Raw genomic sequence first — 13,628 nt, forward strand, 5'->3', positions numbered from 1 at the left:
GTATTTTCTATGTCTTATTGCAACCTAGGGATCTTGCTGCAAGAAACTGCCTGGTAGGTGAAAATAACATTCTGAAAATCAGTGACTTTGGAATGTCTCGTCAAGAGGATGGGGGAGTGTATTCATCTTCTGGCTTAAAGCAGATTCCCATTAAATGGACAGCACCAGAAGCTCTTAATTATGGTAAGACTAGACTGTTTTGCTTTTTCGTGGTAAGAATGTACTCCATCAGCACAAAACATACACAAGCAAAATTACAGAAGTAAACCAGAGCCCAAGTTAAAATGATTTGAAAATCAACACAATAATGTGTAAGCATTTATATTTTGTACTTACATATGAGCAGAAACTTAATTCATTAACCTTATTCAGCTGATTTCCATATGTTAAGATTGCTAGGTTTAAAAGATGGATATACTTACAAGCACTTTGGAGAGGGTTTTTTCTAATCCAAAAAAAAAAAAAAAAAAAGATTATTTTTAAAGTGTTGCTGTGTCTCTGGACCATTGCTTTTGAATATCTTACAAATAGTACAATAAACTCATGTAATAGGTTTTGAAAATATTGTCAAGTGTATAGTTTCTCACTCTAAAAGTTAACATGGTTTCTTAGCATTTCGGTCTCTGGAACTTAAATAAGTCTTGTGGAGAGAAATGGAAGTTACATTTTTAAAACGGCAGGAATTTTTGAATGTATGTCATTGTAATTGGAAATAAATACAGGTTGTGTTATCTTTATATCTAGAAACAGATACTCTGTTTTTATTGGTCTATAACAAGATGGGTAATAACTCAGAATTGAGAGAGATTGTGCTTTAAATGAAGTTATAAATTACATTTTCATTAAGAGAAGCAGCATATGAGCCATAAGTTGGTGAATGGGTATAGTATGTTTTAAATGGAAATATAAAATGATTCTTTACTGATTTAAAATGAAAAATTACTTCATCATGAAAAATGGGGCACTTATAAATGCTTTAACTTAATGCCTAAATTAAAGACAAAGCTTTTAAGTGAGGTACAATTCATATAACTTGAAATTAGCCATTTTGAAGTGAGTAATTCAGTGGTATTTAGTAAAGTTCACAGTATTGTATAACCACTTCGTTCTAGTTTGAACATTTTCATCACACCAAAATAATAACCTTTACCCATTTACTCCCTATTTCTTCTTTCCCCCAGCAACTGGCAACCACATGTCTATATTCTGTTGCTATGGATTTACCTATACTGCATATTTGTTCATATAAATGGAATATACTATACATACTATAGATTTCTTAAATGTTTTTGAGGTTCATCCATATTGTAGCATGTATAATTAACTTAATTCCTTTTTACAGCTGAATAATATCCCATTGTACATATTTTCAATTTGTTTATCTGTTTATTCAGTGATGCATTTTTGGGCAGTTTTCACTTTTCAGCTACTGTGAATAGTGCTGTGAACGTTTCTGTACAAGGATTTGTTTAAGTACCTGTTTTTATTTATTCTAGGTATACATTAGGAGTCATATGGTAATTCTGTGTTTACCTTTTTGGGGAACAGCCAGGTGTTTTCCAGATAAAGCTTCGGAATGTGATTGGTTTGGCAATTAGTTGGGGCTGATTCAGACACCAGGATCTGTTCTATATTTTGAATACTAACGATACTATGGAGTACATGTTGTATGTAGTTGTCATTATGAGAAATTGACTAATTTGTTCTAGTACCCAATGATGAAGTTTTTGAGCTTAACACTCCGTAGATACTAATCCACACCCTAATTTGTCTTCCCATATGCTAAGAGAAGTTTTTATAAGCTTTCTAATGATAGCAGACTAATTCCACTATTCCTCAGCATCTAGAGAAAATGGCAGCCCTGCTATTTTTGATAGTGATAGGACTTTAAGATTATATTCAGTGACGAATAATCACAGGACAAAAGACTGTAACCTGTTATTTATGCAGAGGTTTTCTTTATTTTTTTTTTAAGTTTTTATTTATTTATTTGTAAGAGAGAGAGAGTGAGAGCGAGCACAGGCAGACAGAGTGGAAGGCAGAGTCAGAGGGAGAAGCAGGCTCCCTGCGGAGCAAGGAGCCCGATGTGGGACTCGATCCCAGGACGCTGGGATCATGACCTGAGCCGAAGGCAGCTGCTTAACCAACTGAGCCACCCAGGCAGAGGTTTTCTTTAAATGACAAAACGTTGTTAACCCCTTCTTGTACCTTCCTATAGTATTCCTATAAGGGGGATGGAACTGGACTTGGGAGACCTGAAATCTAGCTAGGATTTGTTTTAACCCTATTAACCAGATCCTCTTTGTTGCCTTTGAACGTCCTCTTACTATTCTGCCAAGTGAAATTCTGCCTTTCAATCAAAATGTATTTTAGGTGCATTTCAAGCTGCTGTATTTACAAATCAAAATTCTATTTCCAGATATCTCTTAGAGCCAGACCTACAGCATTTTAAGTAATAAAGAGAGATATGAAGGTCTTTGGTTGGCAATGAGGGACATTTTTTCTTTTAGCAGTCTTTACTATTAATACAGTGCAGAGCAATTTACATGACAAAGGGGGAGAGATTTTAACAGTAGATAAGGAAGAAGTCTGGAATACTTATTACCCAACCCAATGAGGGAATTCCTCAGAGGTTAACAAGAGTGGTAAATATATCTATTGAAAGACCTATTTCTTGTTACACTTATTTCATATTTTATGCAAATATTATTTTATGATGGGTGGCAAGATTCTGCCTTTTTTTCAAAGGGTCTTTTCTTCCCCACTGATGCTTCCCTTCACTCTTGCCTGAGAGTAGCCAAAATACTGCCCAACTCTCCCATGATATGTGAGAGCAAAGTTGACAGAAAGATCCTTCCATCTAAGGAAGCTCTCAGAAATTTTGCTTTAGGGTCATAGAGTTAAACTTATTTTCATCATTATTTTGTCATTAGTGTTGCTGTCATTTAATTTTCTTAAAAAGGACACTTTTTTTTTTCAATCAAGCAATAGTAAAGAGCCTACAATGGCATGTAAGCCTTTCTCCTACCTATCTCTAGCCACATGACACATCATTGCATATAAATTTCCTCCCCTACTTTTTGAACACAAAATGGTAGCATACTTAATAATCTTTTCAGAATATATTGCTACCATGCTCAATATGGCTGTTGCCAAAGGAATGTTCTTGTAAAGAGCAAATAGGATATTCATCTTCAACTAAGAAATAATCTTAAAAAGACATTTTTTCATTTGTTACCTAAGAATTTTGGGCTGAACCTTCCTCTAATTAGCCTGATATGACTAAGTATTCTGAAATGAGGAGGAGGCAGGATTTATAGCGAAAAGAGTCCTGGATCAATCATCAGGGCCACATTTCCCACCAGTTATTTCATTAGTTGCAGACCTTGGCAAGTCTTCTGCTTCTCTACACCTGTGTTTTCTAATTTGCAAGATGAAAAGATAGATAGTGCCTTTTCCATATAAGGGTATTATGAGGACCAAATGAGATGGAGAAGTAGCAAAATTCTGTACAATTGTAAATTGCTCTTAGCCCATTAAAATTATCCAAAAAGTTTCTTGTTCAACATGATGATGTAGGAAGATCCCAAACTCACATCTCCTCTCACAGACACAAGTCTATGGAACAATTTTCTCAATAAAAACCAAAAAAAACAAAAAAACAAAAAAATCCCCTAAAAACTAGCTAAGTAAGTGCTACATAATAGGCGAACAAAAGAAAAAACCTGTATCTTAGCAGATAAGAGAGGCTAAGACACAGTCTGACCATAAACTCCACCCCCAGCACCAGGAACTATCATCAGGAGGGAACTAAAAACCCACAGCTTCTCCCTGAAGAGCAAAGGGTTTAAGCCCCCCACTTCAGGGATCCCAGCATTTAAGACCTGCATCTGAAAGGTGAGCTCTCAAAAATCAACCTTTGAAAACCAACAAGGCTCACATCAGTACTCACAAGGCTACAGGGAATGTAAAAACAATTCTTAAAAGGCCCCATGCTTGGAATCACCTGCCCTTGGACCCAGAGCAGAAGCAGCCAATGGACAGGCTAGGTGAAAGAAGCTCATCTGATAGTCTTAAAGCATCAGCTTGAGAGGCATCTTATTAGTACACATCTATGGGTCTGCTGGAGATACCTTCAGGGATGAAAGCTGGCAGATGCCATTTTCACATTCTCCCTCTGCACCCCAGAACACCATTATCTCTCAGAGGGGAGTTTTTACACATATCTAGTAGCCTAGTTTTTGCAGTTGCCACACAGGGAAGAGCCCTTGATCGTCAGACTCTGGAAACCAGGGGGTTTGCATTCCTGCGTACCATATGAGTGTAACAGAGAGTTCTTGGCAGGCTACCACCCCAGTGCCCTGACAGAAAGCAACATATCCACAGTCTTTACTCACTTTTCCAGGAGCTGTGGCCCATGGACAGACTTCTGAAATGGCATCCACCTACAGGTCTGTGGAAGTTCTGTCCAGGAACAAAGGCCAGTGGACACCATCTCTGTACTCTCCCTCTACTTCCCTTGCCAGAATCTCCCAGAAAGGAGCTTATACCCTTGTCTGGTACTCAGATTTTAGCAGATGCTACCTCTCTGTATCACCTGACTCTGGTGGTCAGCAGGGCTTATTTTCATAGATTCCACAGGATTGTAATCAACAGTGACAGAATTCTTAAACAGCTACCACCCTTAAGACACAGTAAGATGCAATAGGCCCAAGAGCTCTGTCTTTCTGTGAAAGAGGCCTATTGGCTTACCATCATAGCTATAGCCAGAGGTGCAGGCTTCTAACTGAACACACATCTAAGACCCAACTGTAATCCTTTCCAGAGACATTAGAGGGCAGGCGTAATCCTCATACTCTGACGTATTCCATAGCACCAGTATATTCCAGAACACCAGTATCTCTCAGAAGAGAGCTCTTACACCCAACTGGTTTCCCAGTTTTAGGGGCTGCCATCCAGAGAATACCCCTTGATTTGGCTCTAGTGACCAAGAGACACTTGTATTCCTGAGTCCCAGATGACTGTAACAATCAGAGTTCTTGGCAAGCCAGCATTCCCCAAGGCACTGCACCAACAGCCATCTATGAAGCCTATTTGCCTGTTGGGAGCTTCAGACTGTGGGGAAGTTCCCCCTGTGTGTGCCACAGGTTTGGCACACATCTAGAGGCTGAAGTAATGGAGACTGGTAGACACCATCTTTGCACTCTCCCTTTGCCCCACTACAGCCCCCTGGTATCTCCCAAAAAGGAGCTTATGCACTCAGCTAAAACCCCAGTTTTTACAACTGCTGCCCAGTGGATAACTCCAGGTCAGCTGGCTCTAGTGTCACTGGGGCTTACACATGTAGTCCCACAGGACTTTGGGACCACAGCCAGTAGTTTAGGGTCTGGCTGCAAATCAGACTCAATTTCAGTGCTGATATTCTTTAGGACATGATAGGTCTAGGAGCACCCTCAACTACTGTGAGCTATTAAAAATAAAATAGTCTGCATGGACAATCACACAGGTTTGAAAGACAAAGAGCTAGAGTAAGGCTGAATGATGACATTCATGTAGTACATGAGGGTGTTTCTTCAAGACTGGGAGAGGTGGCTGTTCCTCAAATGCATAAAAACCAAGAGTCAAGAAAAATGAGAAAACACTGAAATATGCCAAGTGAAAGAACAAAAGAAACCCTCAGGAAAATAAAATTTTAGTGAAGGAGAGATAAATGATTTATCTGATAAAGATTTCAAAGTAATCAAAGATGCTTACCAAACTCAGAAGAAGAATGAACATGATGACACCTTCAATGAAGAGATAGAGAATATAACAAAAAACCAAATTGAAGTCACAGAGCTGGAAAAAAAAAAAAACCCAAAAAACAAAAAAACGAAATAATTGAGCTAATAAAAATACACTAGAGGGGTTTACCAGAAAACTAGATGAAAAATCAAGGATCAGTTAACTCAAACATGAGGCAGTGAACTCACCCCATCAGAGCAGCAAAAAGAATTTTAAGAAGTGAAGGTAGCTCAAGGGACTTACAGAACACCATGAAGCAGACTGACATTTGCATTATAGAAGTCCCAGCAGAAGAAGAGGGGAGAGTAAGGGACAGAAAACTTATGTAAAGAAATAATGGTTTAAAACTTCCCTAATTTAGGGAAAGAAACACATCCAGATCTAGGAGGCCCACTGAGTTCCAAATAAAATGAACTCGAAGAGACTCACACCAAGACACGTTACAATTAAAATGTTAAAATTTAAAGATAAGAATCTTAAAAGCAGCAAGAGAAAAGCAAATTGTCACATACAAAGGAGCCCCCATAAGACTCACCAATTTTTTTAGCAGAAACATTGCAGGCCAGAAGAGTAGCACAATATATTCAAAGGTTGAAAGCAGAACACTTGCAAACAAGAATACTCTACTTGATAGCTAACATTTAGGGCTGAAGGAGATACAAAGAGTTCTCCAGATAAGCAAAAGCTAAGGGAGTTCATCAAGACTAAACCGGCTATAGAAAAAAAAAAAAAAAATGAGAAATGGACTTCTCTAAGTTGAAAAGAAAGGGTAAGGGGGGGAAGAGCAAGATGGCAGAGGAGTAGAGGACCTAAATTTTGTCTAGTCCCAGGCATTCAGCTAGATAGTTATCAAACCATTCTGAACACCTACAAGCTCAACAGGAGATCAAAGAGAATAGCACCAATTCTAGGCACAGAGAAGTAACCACTTTCTGGAAGTGTATATTTTCCTGGAGTCTTTGTTAGCCTTTTAGCATTTTGTCCTCTCACTCATCTGTTCTTCTCTGGACAGAACGACAAAACTGAAAAACTCACCTCAAAAAAGGAACAAGAGGCAGTACCAACTACCAGGGACCTAATCAATATGGACACTATAAGATATCAAAACTAGAGTTCAGAATGACAGCTATAAAGATTTAGCTGGGCTTGAGAAAAGCATTGAACATACTAGAGAATCCCTTTCTGGAGAAATCACTAAAATCTAACCAAGCTGAAATTTAAAAAAGCTATTAATGTAGTGCAATAAAAAATGGAGGCTCTTACCACTTGGATAAATGAGGCAGAAGAGAGAATTAGTGATATGGAAGACCAAATGATGGAGAATAAAGAAGCTGATTACGAGGGGAGAATTCGAGAGATGAGTGATATCAGAATACCAAACAATATTAAAAATAATTTGGATCCCAGATGAGGAAAAAAGAGAGGGGCAGAAGGTATGTTGGACCAAATTAGAGCAGAGAACTTCCCTAATTGGGGAAAGAAAACAAGCATCAAAATCCAGGAGGAACAGAGGACCACCCCCCAAAATCAATAAAAATAGGTCAAACACCCCGTCATCTAATAGTAAAACTTACAAGCTTGGAAACAAACAGAAAATCCTGAAAGCAACTCGGGACAAGATATCTATATCCAACAATGGTAAACATATTAGATTGGCAGCAGACCTATCCACCTGACCTGGCAGGCCAGAAAGGACTGGCATGATATATTCAGAGCACTAAATGAGAAAAATATGAAGCTAAGAATACTATATCCAACTAGGCTGTCATTGAAAATAGAAGGAGGAATAAAAAGCTTCCAGGACAAACAAAAATTAAAAGAATTTGCAAACACCAAACCAGCCCTATAGGAACTATTGAAATGGGTCCTCTAAGCAAAGAGAGAGCCTAACGGTAACAGACCAGAAACTAACAGAGACAATATACTGTAACAGTCACCTTACAGACAATACAATGGCATTAAATTCATATCTTTCAATAGTTACCCTGAATGTAAATAGGCTAAATACCCCAATCAAAAGACATAGGGTATCAGAATGGATAAAAAAACAAGACCCATTGATATCCCGTCTGCAGGAAACTCATTTTGATTCAAAGACACCTCCAGATTTAAAGTGAGGGTATGAAAAACAATTTACCATGCTAATGGACATCAAAAGAAAGCTGGGGTGGCAATCCTTCTATCAGATAAATTCAATTTTAAACCAAAGATTATTTAAAATGATGAGAAAGGACACCTTATCATACTACCTTATACTTAAAGGGTCTGTCCAATAAGAAGATCTAACAATTTTAAATATCTAGGCCCCTAGCATGGGAACAGCCAATTATATAAATCAAAGAAACACATCAACAATATTACAATAATAGTAGGGGACTTGAATATTCCACTTCCTGAAATGGACAGATCATCTAAGCAAAAGATTAACAAGGAAATAAAGGCTTTAAATGACACACTGGATCAGATGGACATCACAGATATATTCAGAAAATTCCATCCTAAAACAACAGAATACACATTGTTCTCTAGTTTACCTGGAACATCTACAGAATAGATCACATCCTGAATCAAAAATCAGGTCTCAAACGGTACCAAAAGATTGGGATCATTCCCTGTATATTTTCAGACCACAATGCTCTGAAACTAGAATTCAGTCACAGAGGAAGGTTGGAAAGAACTCAAATTCATGGAGGCTAAAGAGCATCCTACTAAACAATGAATGAGTCAACCAGGAAATTAAAGAAGAATTGAAAAAAATCCATGGAAGCAAATGAAAATGAACACACAACTGTTCAATATCTTTGTGACACAGCAAAGGCAGTCCTGACGGGAAAATACATAGCAATAGAAGACTTTCTCAAGAAATAAGAAAGGTCTCAAGTATACAACTTAACCCTACACCTAAAGGAGCTAAAGAAATAACAGCAAAGAAAGGCTAGACCCAGCAAGAGAAGAGAAATAAAACAGATTAACAGAACTAGGAGCTGATTCTCTAAAAGAATTAAAAAGACTGATAAACCCTTGCCCAAATTTATCAAGAAGAAAAGAGAAGTGACTCAAATTAATAAAATCATGAATGAAAGAGGAGAGATCACAACCAACACCAAAGAAATACAAACAATTATAAGAACATATTATGAGCAATTATACACCAGCTATTTTAACAGTCTGGAAGAAATGGATGCATTTCTAGAGATATTAAACTACCAAAACTGAACCAGGAAGAAATAAAAAACTGAACAGACCCATAACCAGTAAGGAGATTGAAGCAGTCATCAAAAATGTCCCAAGAAACAAGACCCTGGGTCCAGGTGGCTTTTCAAAGGAATTCTACCAAACCTTTAAAGAATTAATACCTATTCTCCTGAAACTGTTCCAAAAAATAGAAATGGAAGGAAAACTTCCAAACTCATTTTATGAGGACAGCAATACCTTGACCCCAAAACCAGACAAAGACCCCATCAAAAAAGGAGAATTAGAGACTAATATCCTTGATGAACACAGATGCAAAAATTCTCACCAAAATACTAGCCAATAGGATCCAACAGTACATTAAAGGGATTATTTACCACAACCAAGTGGGATTTTTTCCTGGCCTGCAAGTTTGGTTCAACATCCGCAAATCAATCAATGTAATACAATACATTAATAAAAGAAAGAACCACCACATGATACTCTCAATAGATGCAGAAAAAAGCATTTGGCAAAGTATAGCATCCTTTCTTGATCAAAACTCTTCACAGTGTAGAGATAGAGGTACATGCCTCAATATCATCAAAGCCATCTACGAAAAACCTACAGCAAATATCATTCTCCATGGGTAAAAACTGAGAGCTTTTCCCCTACGATCAAGAACATGGCAGGGATATCCACTATCACCACTGCTATTTAGCATAGTACTAGAAGTTCTAGCTTGGCAATCAGACAACAAAAAGAAATGAAAGGCATCCAAATCGGCAAAGAAGTCAAACTCTTATTCTTCACAAACGACATGATACTTTATATGGAAAACCCAAAAGACTCCACCCCAAAAATGCTAGAACCCATACAGGAATGCAGTATAAAGTGTCAGGATATAAAACCAATACACAGAAGTCAGCTGCATTTCTATACACCAACAGCAAGACAGAAGGAAGAAAAATTAAGGAGTTCATCCCATTTTCAATTGTGCCCAAAACCATAAGATACCTAGGAATAAATCTAACTAAAAAGGAAAAGAACCTGTACTCAGAAAACTATACTCACGAAAGAAATTGAGGAAGAAATAGAAAAACGTTCTGTGCTCATGGATTGGAAGAAAAATATTGTGAACGTGTCTATGCTACCTAGAGAAATCTACAAATTTAATACAAAATACCATCAACTTTTTTCAAAGAAATGGAACAAATAATCCTAAAATTTATATAGAATCAGTAAAGACTCTGAATAGCCAGAGAAATGTTGATAAAGAAAAGCAAAGCTGGTCGCATCACAATTCCAGACTTCAAGCTCTATTACAAAGCTGTCATCATCAAGACAGTATGGTACTGGCACAAAAACAGACATACATAGATCAATGGAACAGAATAGAGAGCCCAGAAATGGACCCTCAACTCTATGATCAACTAATCTTAACAAAGCAGGAAAGCATGTCCAATGGATAAAAGTCTCTTTAACAAATGGTGTTGGGAAAATTGGACAGCCACATGCAGAAGAATGAAACTCGACCATTTCCTTATACCACACACAAAAATAGATTAAAAACAGATAAAAAACCTCAATGTGAGATAGGAATCCATCAAAATCTTTGAAGAAAACCCAGGCAGCAACCTCTTTGAACTCAGCTGCAACAACTTCTTCCTAGAAACGTTGCCAAAGACAAGGGAAACCAGGGCAAAAATGAACTACTGGGACTTAAATAAGATCAAAAGCTTCTGTGCAGCAAAGAAAGCAGTCAACAAAACCAAAAGACACCTGACAGAATGGGAGAAGATATTTGCAAATGACTTATCAGATAAAGGACTAGAATCCAAAATCTATAAAGTACTTATCAAACTCAACACCCAAAGAACAAATAATCCAATCAAGAAATGGGCAGAAGACATGAACAGACATTTCTGCAAAGAAGACATCCTAATGACCAAGAGACACATGAAAAAGTACTCAACATCACTTGGCATCAGGGAAATACAAATCAAAATCACAATGAGATATCACCTCACACCAGTCAGAATGGCTAAAATTAGCCAGTCAGGAAATGATAGATGTTGGCAAGGATGCGGAGAAAGGGAAACCCTCCTACACTCTTGGTGGGAATGCAAGCAGGTGCGGCCACTCTGGATTACAGTATGGAGGTTTCTCAAGAAGTTGAAAGTAGAGCTACCCTATGACCCAGCAATCACACTACTGGGTATTTACCCTGAAGATATAAATGTAGTGATCTGAAGGGGCATGTGCACCCAAATGTTTATAGCAACAGTGTCCACAATAGGCAAACTATGGAAAGAGCCTCAATGTCCATCAAGAGATGAATGGATAAAGAAGAGGTGGTATATATACAAAGTGGAATACTATGCAGCCATCCAAAAAAAAAAAAAAAACCAAAAAACCTAAATCTTTCCATGTGCAATGATGTGGATGGAACTAGAGGTCATTATGCTAATCGAAATAAGTCAGGCAGAGAAAGACAATTATCATATGATTTCACTGATATGAGGAATTTGAGAAACAAGACAAAGGATCATAGGGGAAGGGAGGGAAAAATGAAACAAGATGAAACCAGAGAGGGAGACAAACCATAAGAGACTCAATCTCAGGAAACAAACTAAGGGTTGCTGGGGGAGAGGAGGATGGGAGGATGGGGTGGCTGCATGATGGATATTGGGGAGGTATGTGTTATGGTGAGCACTGTGAATTGTCTTAAGACTGATGAATCACAGACCTGTACCCCTGTAATTAATAATACATTTTATGTTAATAAAAAAATTTTAAAGCAAATACTAACATACCTAAAGGGATAAATAAATAGCAACAATGTAGAAGAGTTTAATATACCACTTATCTAAGGATAGATCATCCAGACAGAAAAATCAATAAGGAAATAAGGGCCTTAAATGACACATTGGACTAGGTGGACTGCATAGATATATACAGAACATCTCATCCAAAAGCACCAAAATACACATCCTTCTCAAGTGTACATGGAACATTCTCCAGGACAGATCATATCTTAGGCCACAAAACATGTCTTAATAAATTTAATAAGATTGAAATCATATCAAGCATCTTTTCTGACCACAATGGTATGAAATTTCACAATTACTGGGATATTAAACAACATTCTACTGAAAAACCAATGCATTAAAGAAGAAATCAAGGGCGCCCAGGTGGCTCAGTGGGTTAAGCCTCTGCCTTCAGCTCAGGTCGTGATCTCAGGGTCCTGGGATCGAGGCCCGTGTCAGGCTCTCTGCTCAGCAGGGAGCTTGCTTCCTCCTCTCTCTCTCTGCCTGCCTCTCTGCCTACTTGTGATTTCTCTCTCTGTCTGTCAAATAAATAAAATCTTTAAAAAAAAAAAAAAAGAATAATAAGAAGAAATCAAAAGAGCAATCAAAAAATACCTTGAGAGGCACCAGAAGGGCCTCTCAGAAAGTTAAGTGTCGCACTCTACATTTCAGCTCAGGTCATGATCTCAGGGTCATAAGATCAGGCCTCTCACAGGTCTCCTCACTTAGTGTTGAGTCTGCTTAGGACTCCCTCTGCTCATGTGTGTTCTCTCTCTCTAGAATAAGTAAATAAAACCTTAAAAAAAAAAAAACCTTGAGACAAATCAAAATGGAAATACAATATACCAAAATTCATGAGATGAAGCAAAAGGAAGGAGGGAAGTTCATAGCACCAAATAAAGAGAAAAATGCAAACATTATTCATCAAGTAACTAGAAAATGAAGAAGACATGAAGTCCAAAGTTAGAGAAGGAAGGAAATAACAAAGCACAGAACATAAATACATTAAAGAGAGACTAAAAAGACAATTAAAAAGGATGATGAACAAAGAGATGGTTCTCTGAAAAAAATAAAATTGGCAAACCTTTAGCTAGTCTTATCAAGAAAAAAGAGAGAATTCAAAATGAGAAATGAAAGAGGAGATATTACACCAGTACCACAGAAATACAAAGGGTCATAAAAGACTACTATGAACAATGGTATGCCACAACACATGGACATAGAAGAATAGATAAAGTCCTAAAAATATACAATTCACCAAGACTGAATTATGAAGAAATAGAAAACCTGAACAAACCTATTACTTTTTCAGTTTCCTTACTAGTAGACAAAAACCAACAACAAAAGTCCAGGACCACATGATTTCACTGGTGAATTCTACCAGACATGGAGAAAGATGGGCATTAATTCTTCTTTATTTAAAACTCTTCCAAAAAAATAGAAGAGGAGGAAATACTTCCAAAGTTCTTTCACAAGGCCAGCATCACCCTGATATCAAAACCAGATAAGGAAACCACCAGAAATGAAAATTACAGGCCAATATCTGTTTTAAACATAGCTGCAAAATTCATTAACAAAATTTTACCAAACTAAATTTAACAATACATTAAGAGGTTTTACACCATATTCAAGTGGGATTTATTCCAGGGGTTCAAGAATGTTTTAACCTCCACAAGTCAATCCATGAGATATGTCACATTAACAAAAGGAAAAATCAAAATTATCATCTCCATAGATGCAGAAAAAGCATTTGACAAAATTCAATATCCATTTATGATAAAATCTCAACAAACTGAGTATAGACAAAATATAACTGAGCATCATACAGGCCATATATAACACAAGCCCACAGCTATCATCATA

The 13,628-nt window shown here is 37.4% G+C and overlaps 1 protein-coding gene and 1 long non-coding RNA gene across 4 annotated transcripts in view; one reads left to right on the plus strand and one right to left on the minus strand.

Moving 5' to 3' along the window:
* Nucleotides 1-13,628, plus strand: part of FER (FER tyrosine kinase) — a 473,779-nt gene that overhangs the window by 445,301 nt on the left and 14,850 nt on the right. For all 3 annotated transcript variants that reach the window (XM_059418338.1, XM_059418340.1, XM_059418339.1), the window contains one exon: nucleotides 29-183. In XM_059418338.1, coding sequence (XP_059274321.1) covers nucleotides 29-183 — 155 coding nt within the window. The remainder of the gene's footprint in view (nucleotides 1-28; nucleotides 184-13,628) is intronic.
* Nucleotides 1-13,628, minus strand: part of LOC132028836 (uncharacterized) — a 49,119-nt gene that overhangs the window by 24,261 nt on the left and 11,230 nt on the right. The gene's annotated exons all lie outside the window — the stretch shown is intronic.

This window comes from Mustela nigripes, chromosome 12 (assembly GCF_022355385.1).
Source record: "Mustela nigripes isolate SB6536 chromosome 12, MUSNIG.SB6536, whole genome shotgun sequence".
Taxonomy (NCBI): Eukaryota; Metazoa; Chordata; class Mammalia; order Carnivora; family Mustelidae; genus Mustela; species Mustela nigripes.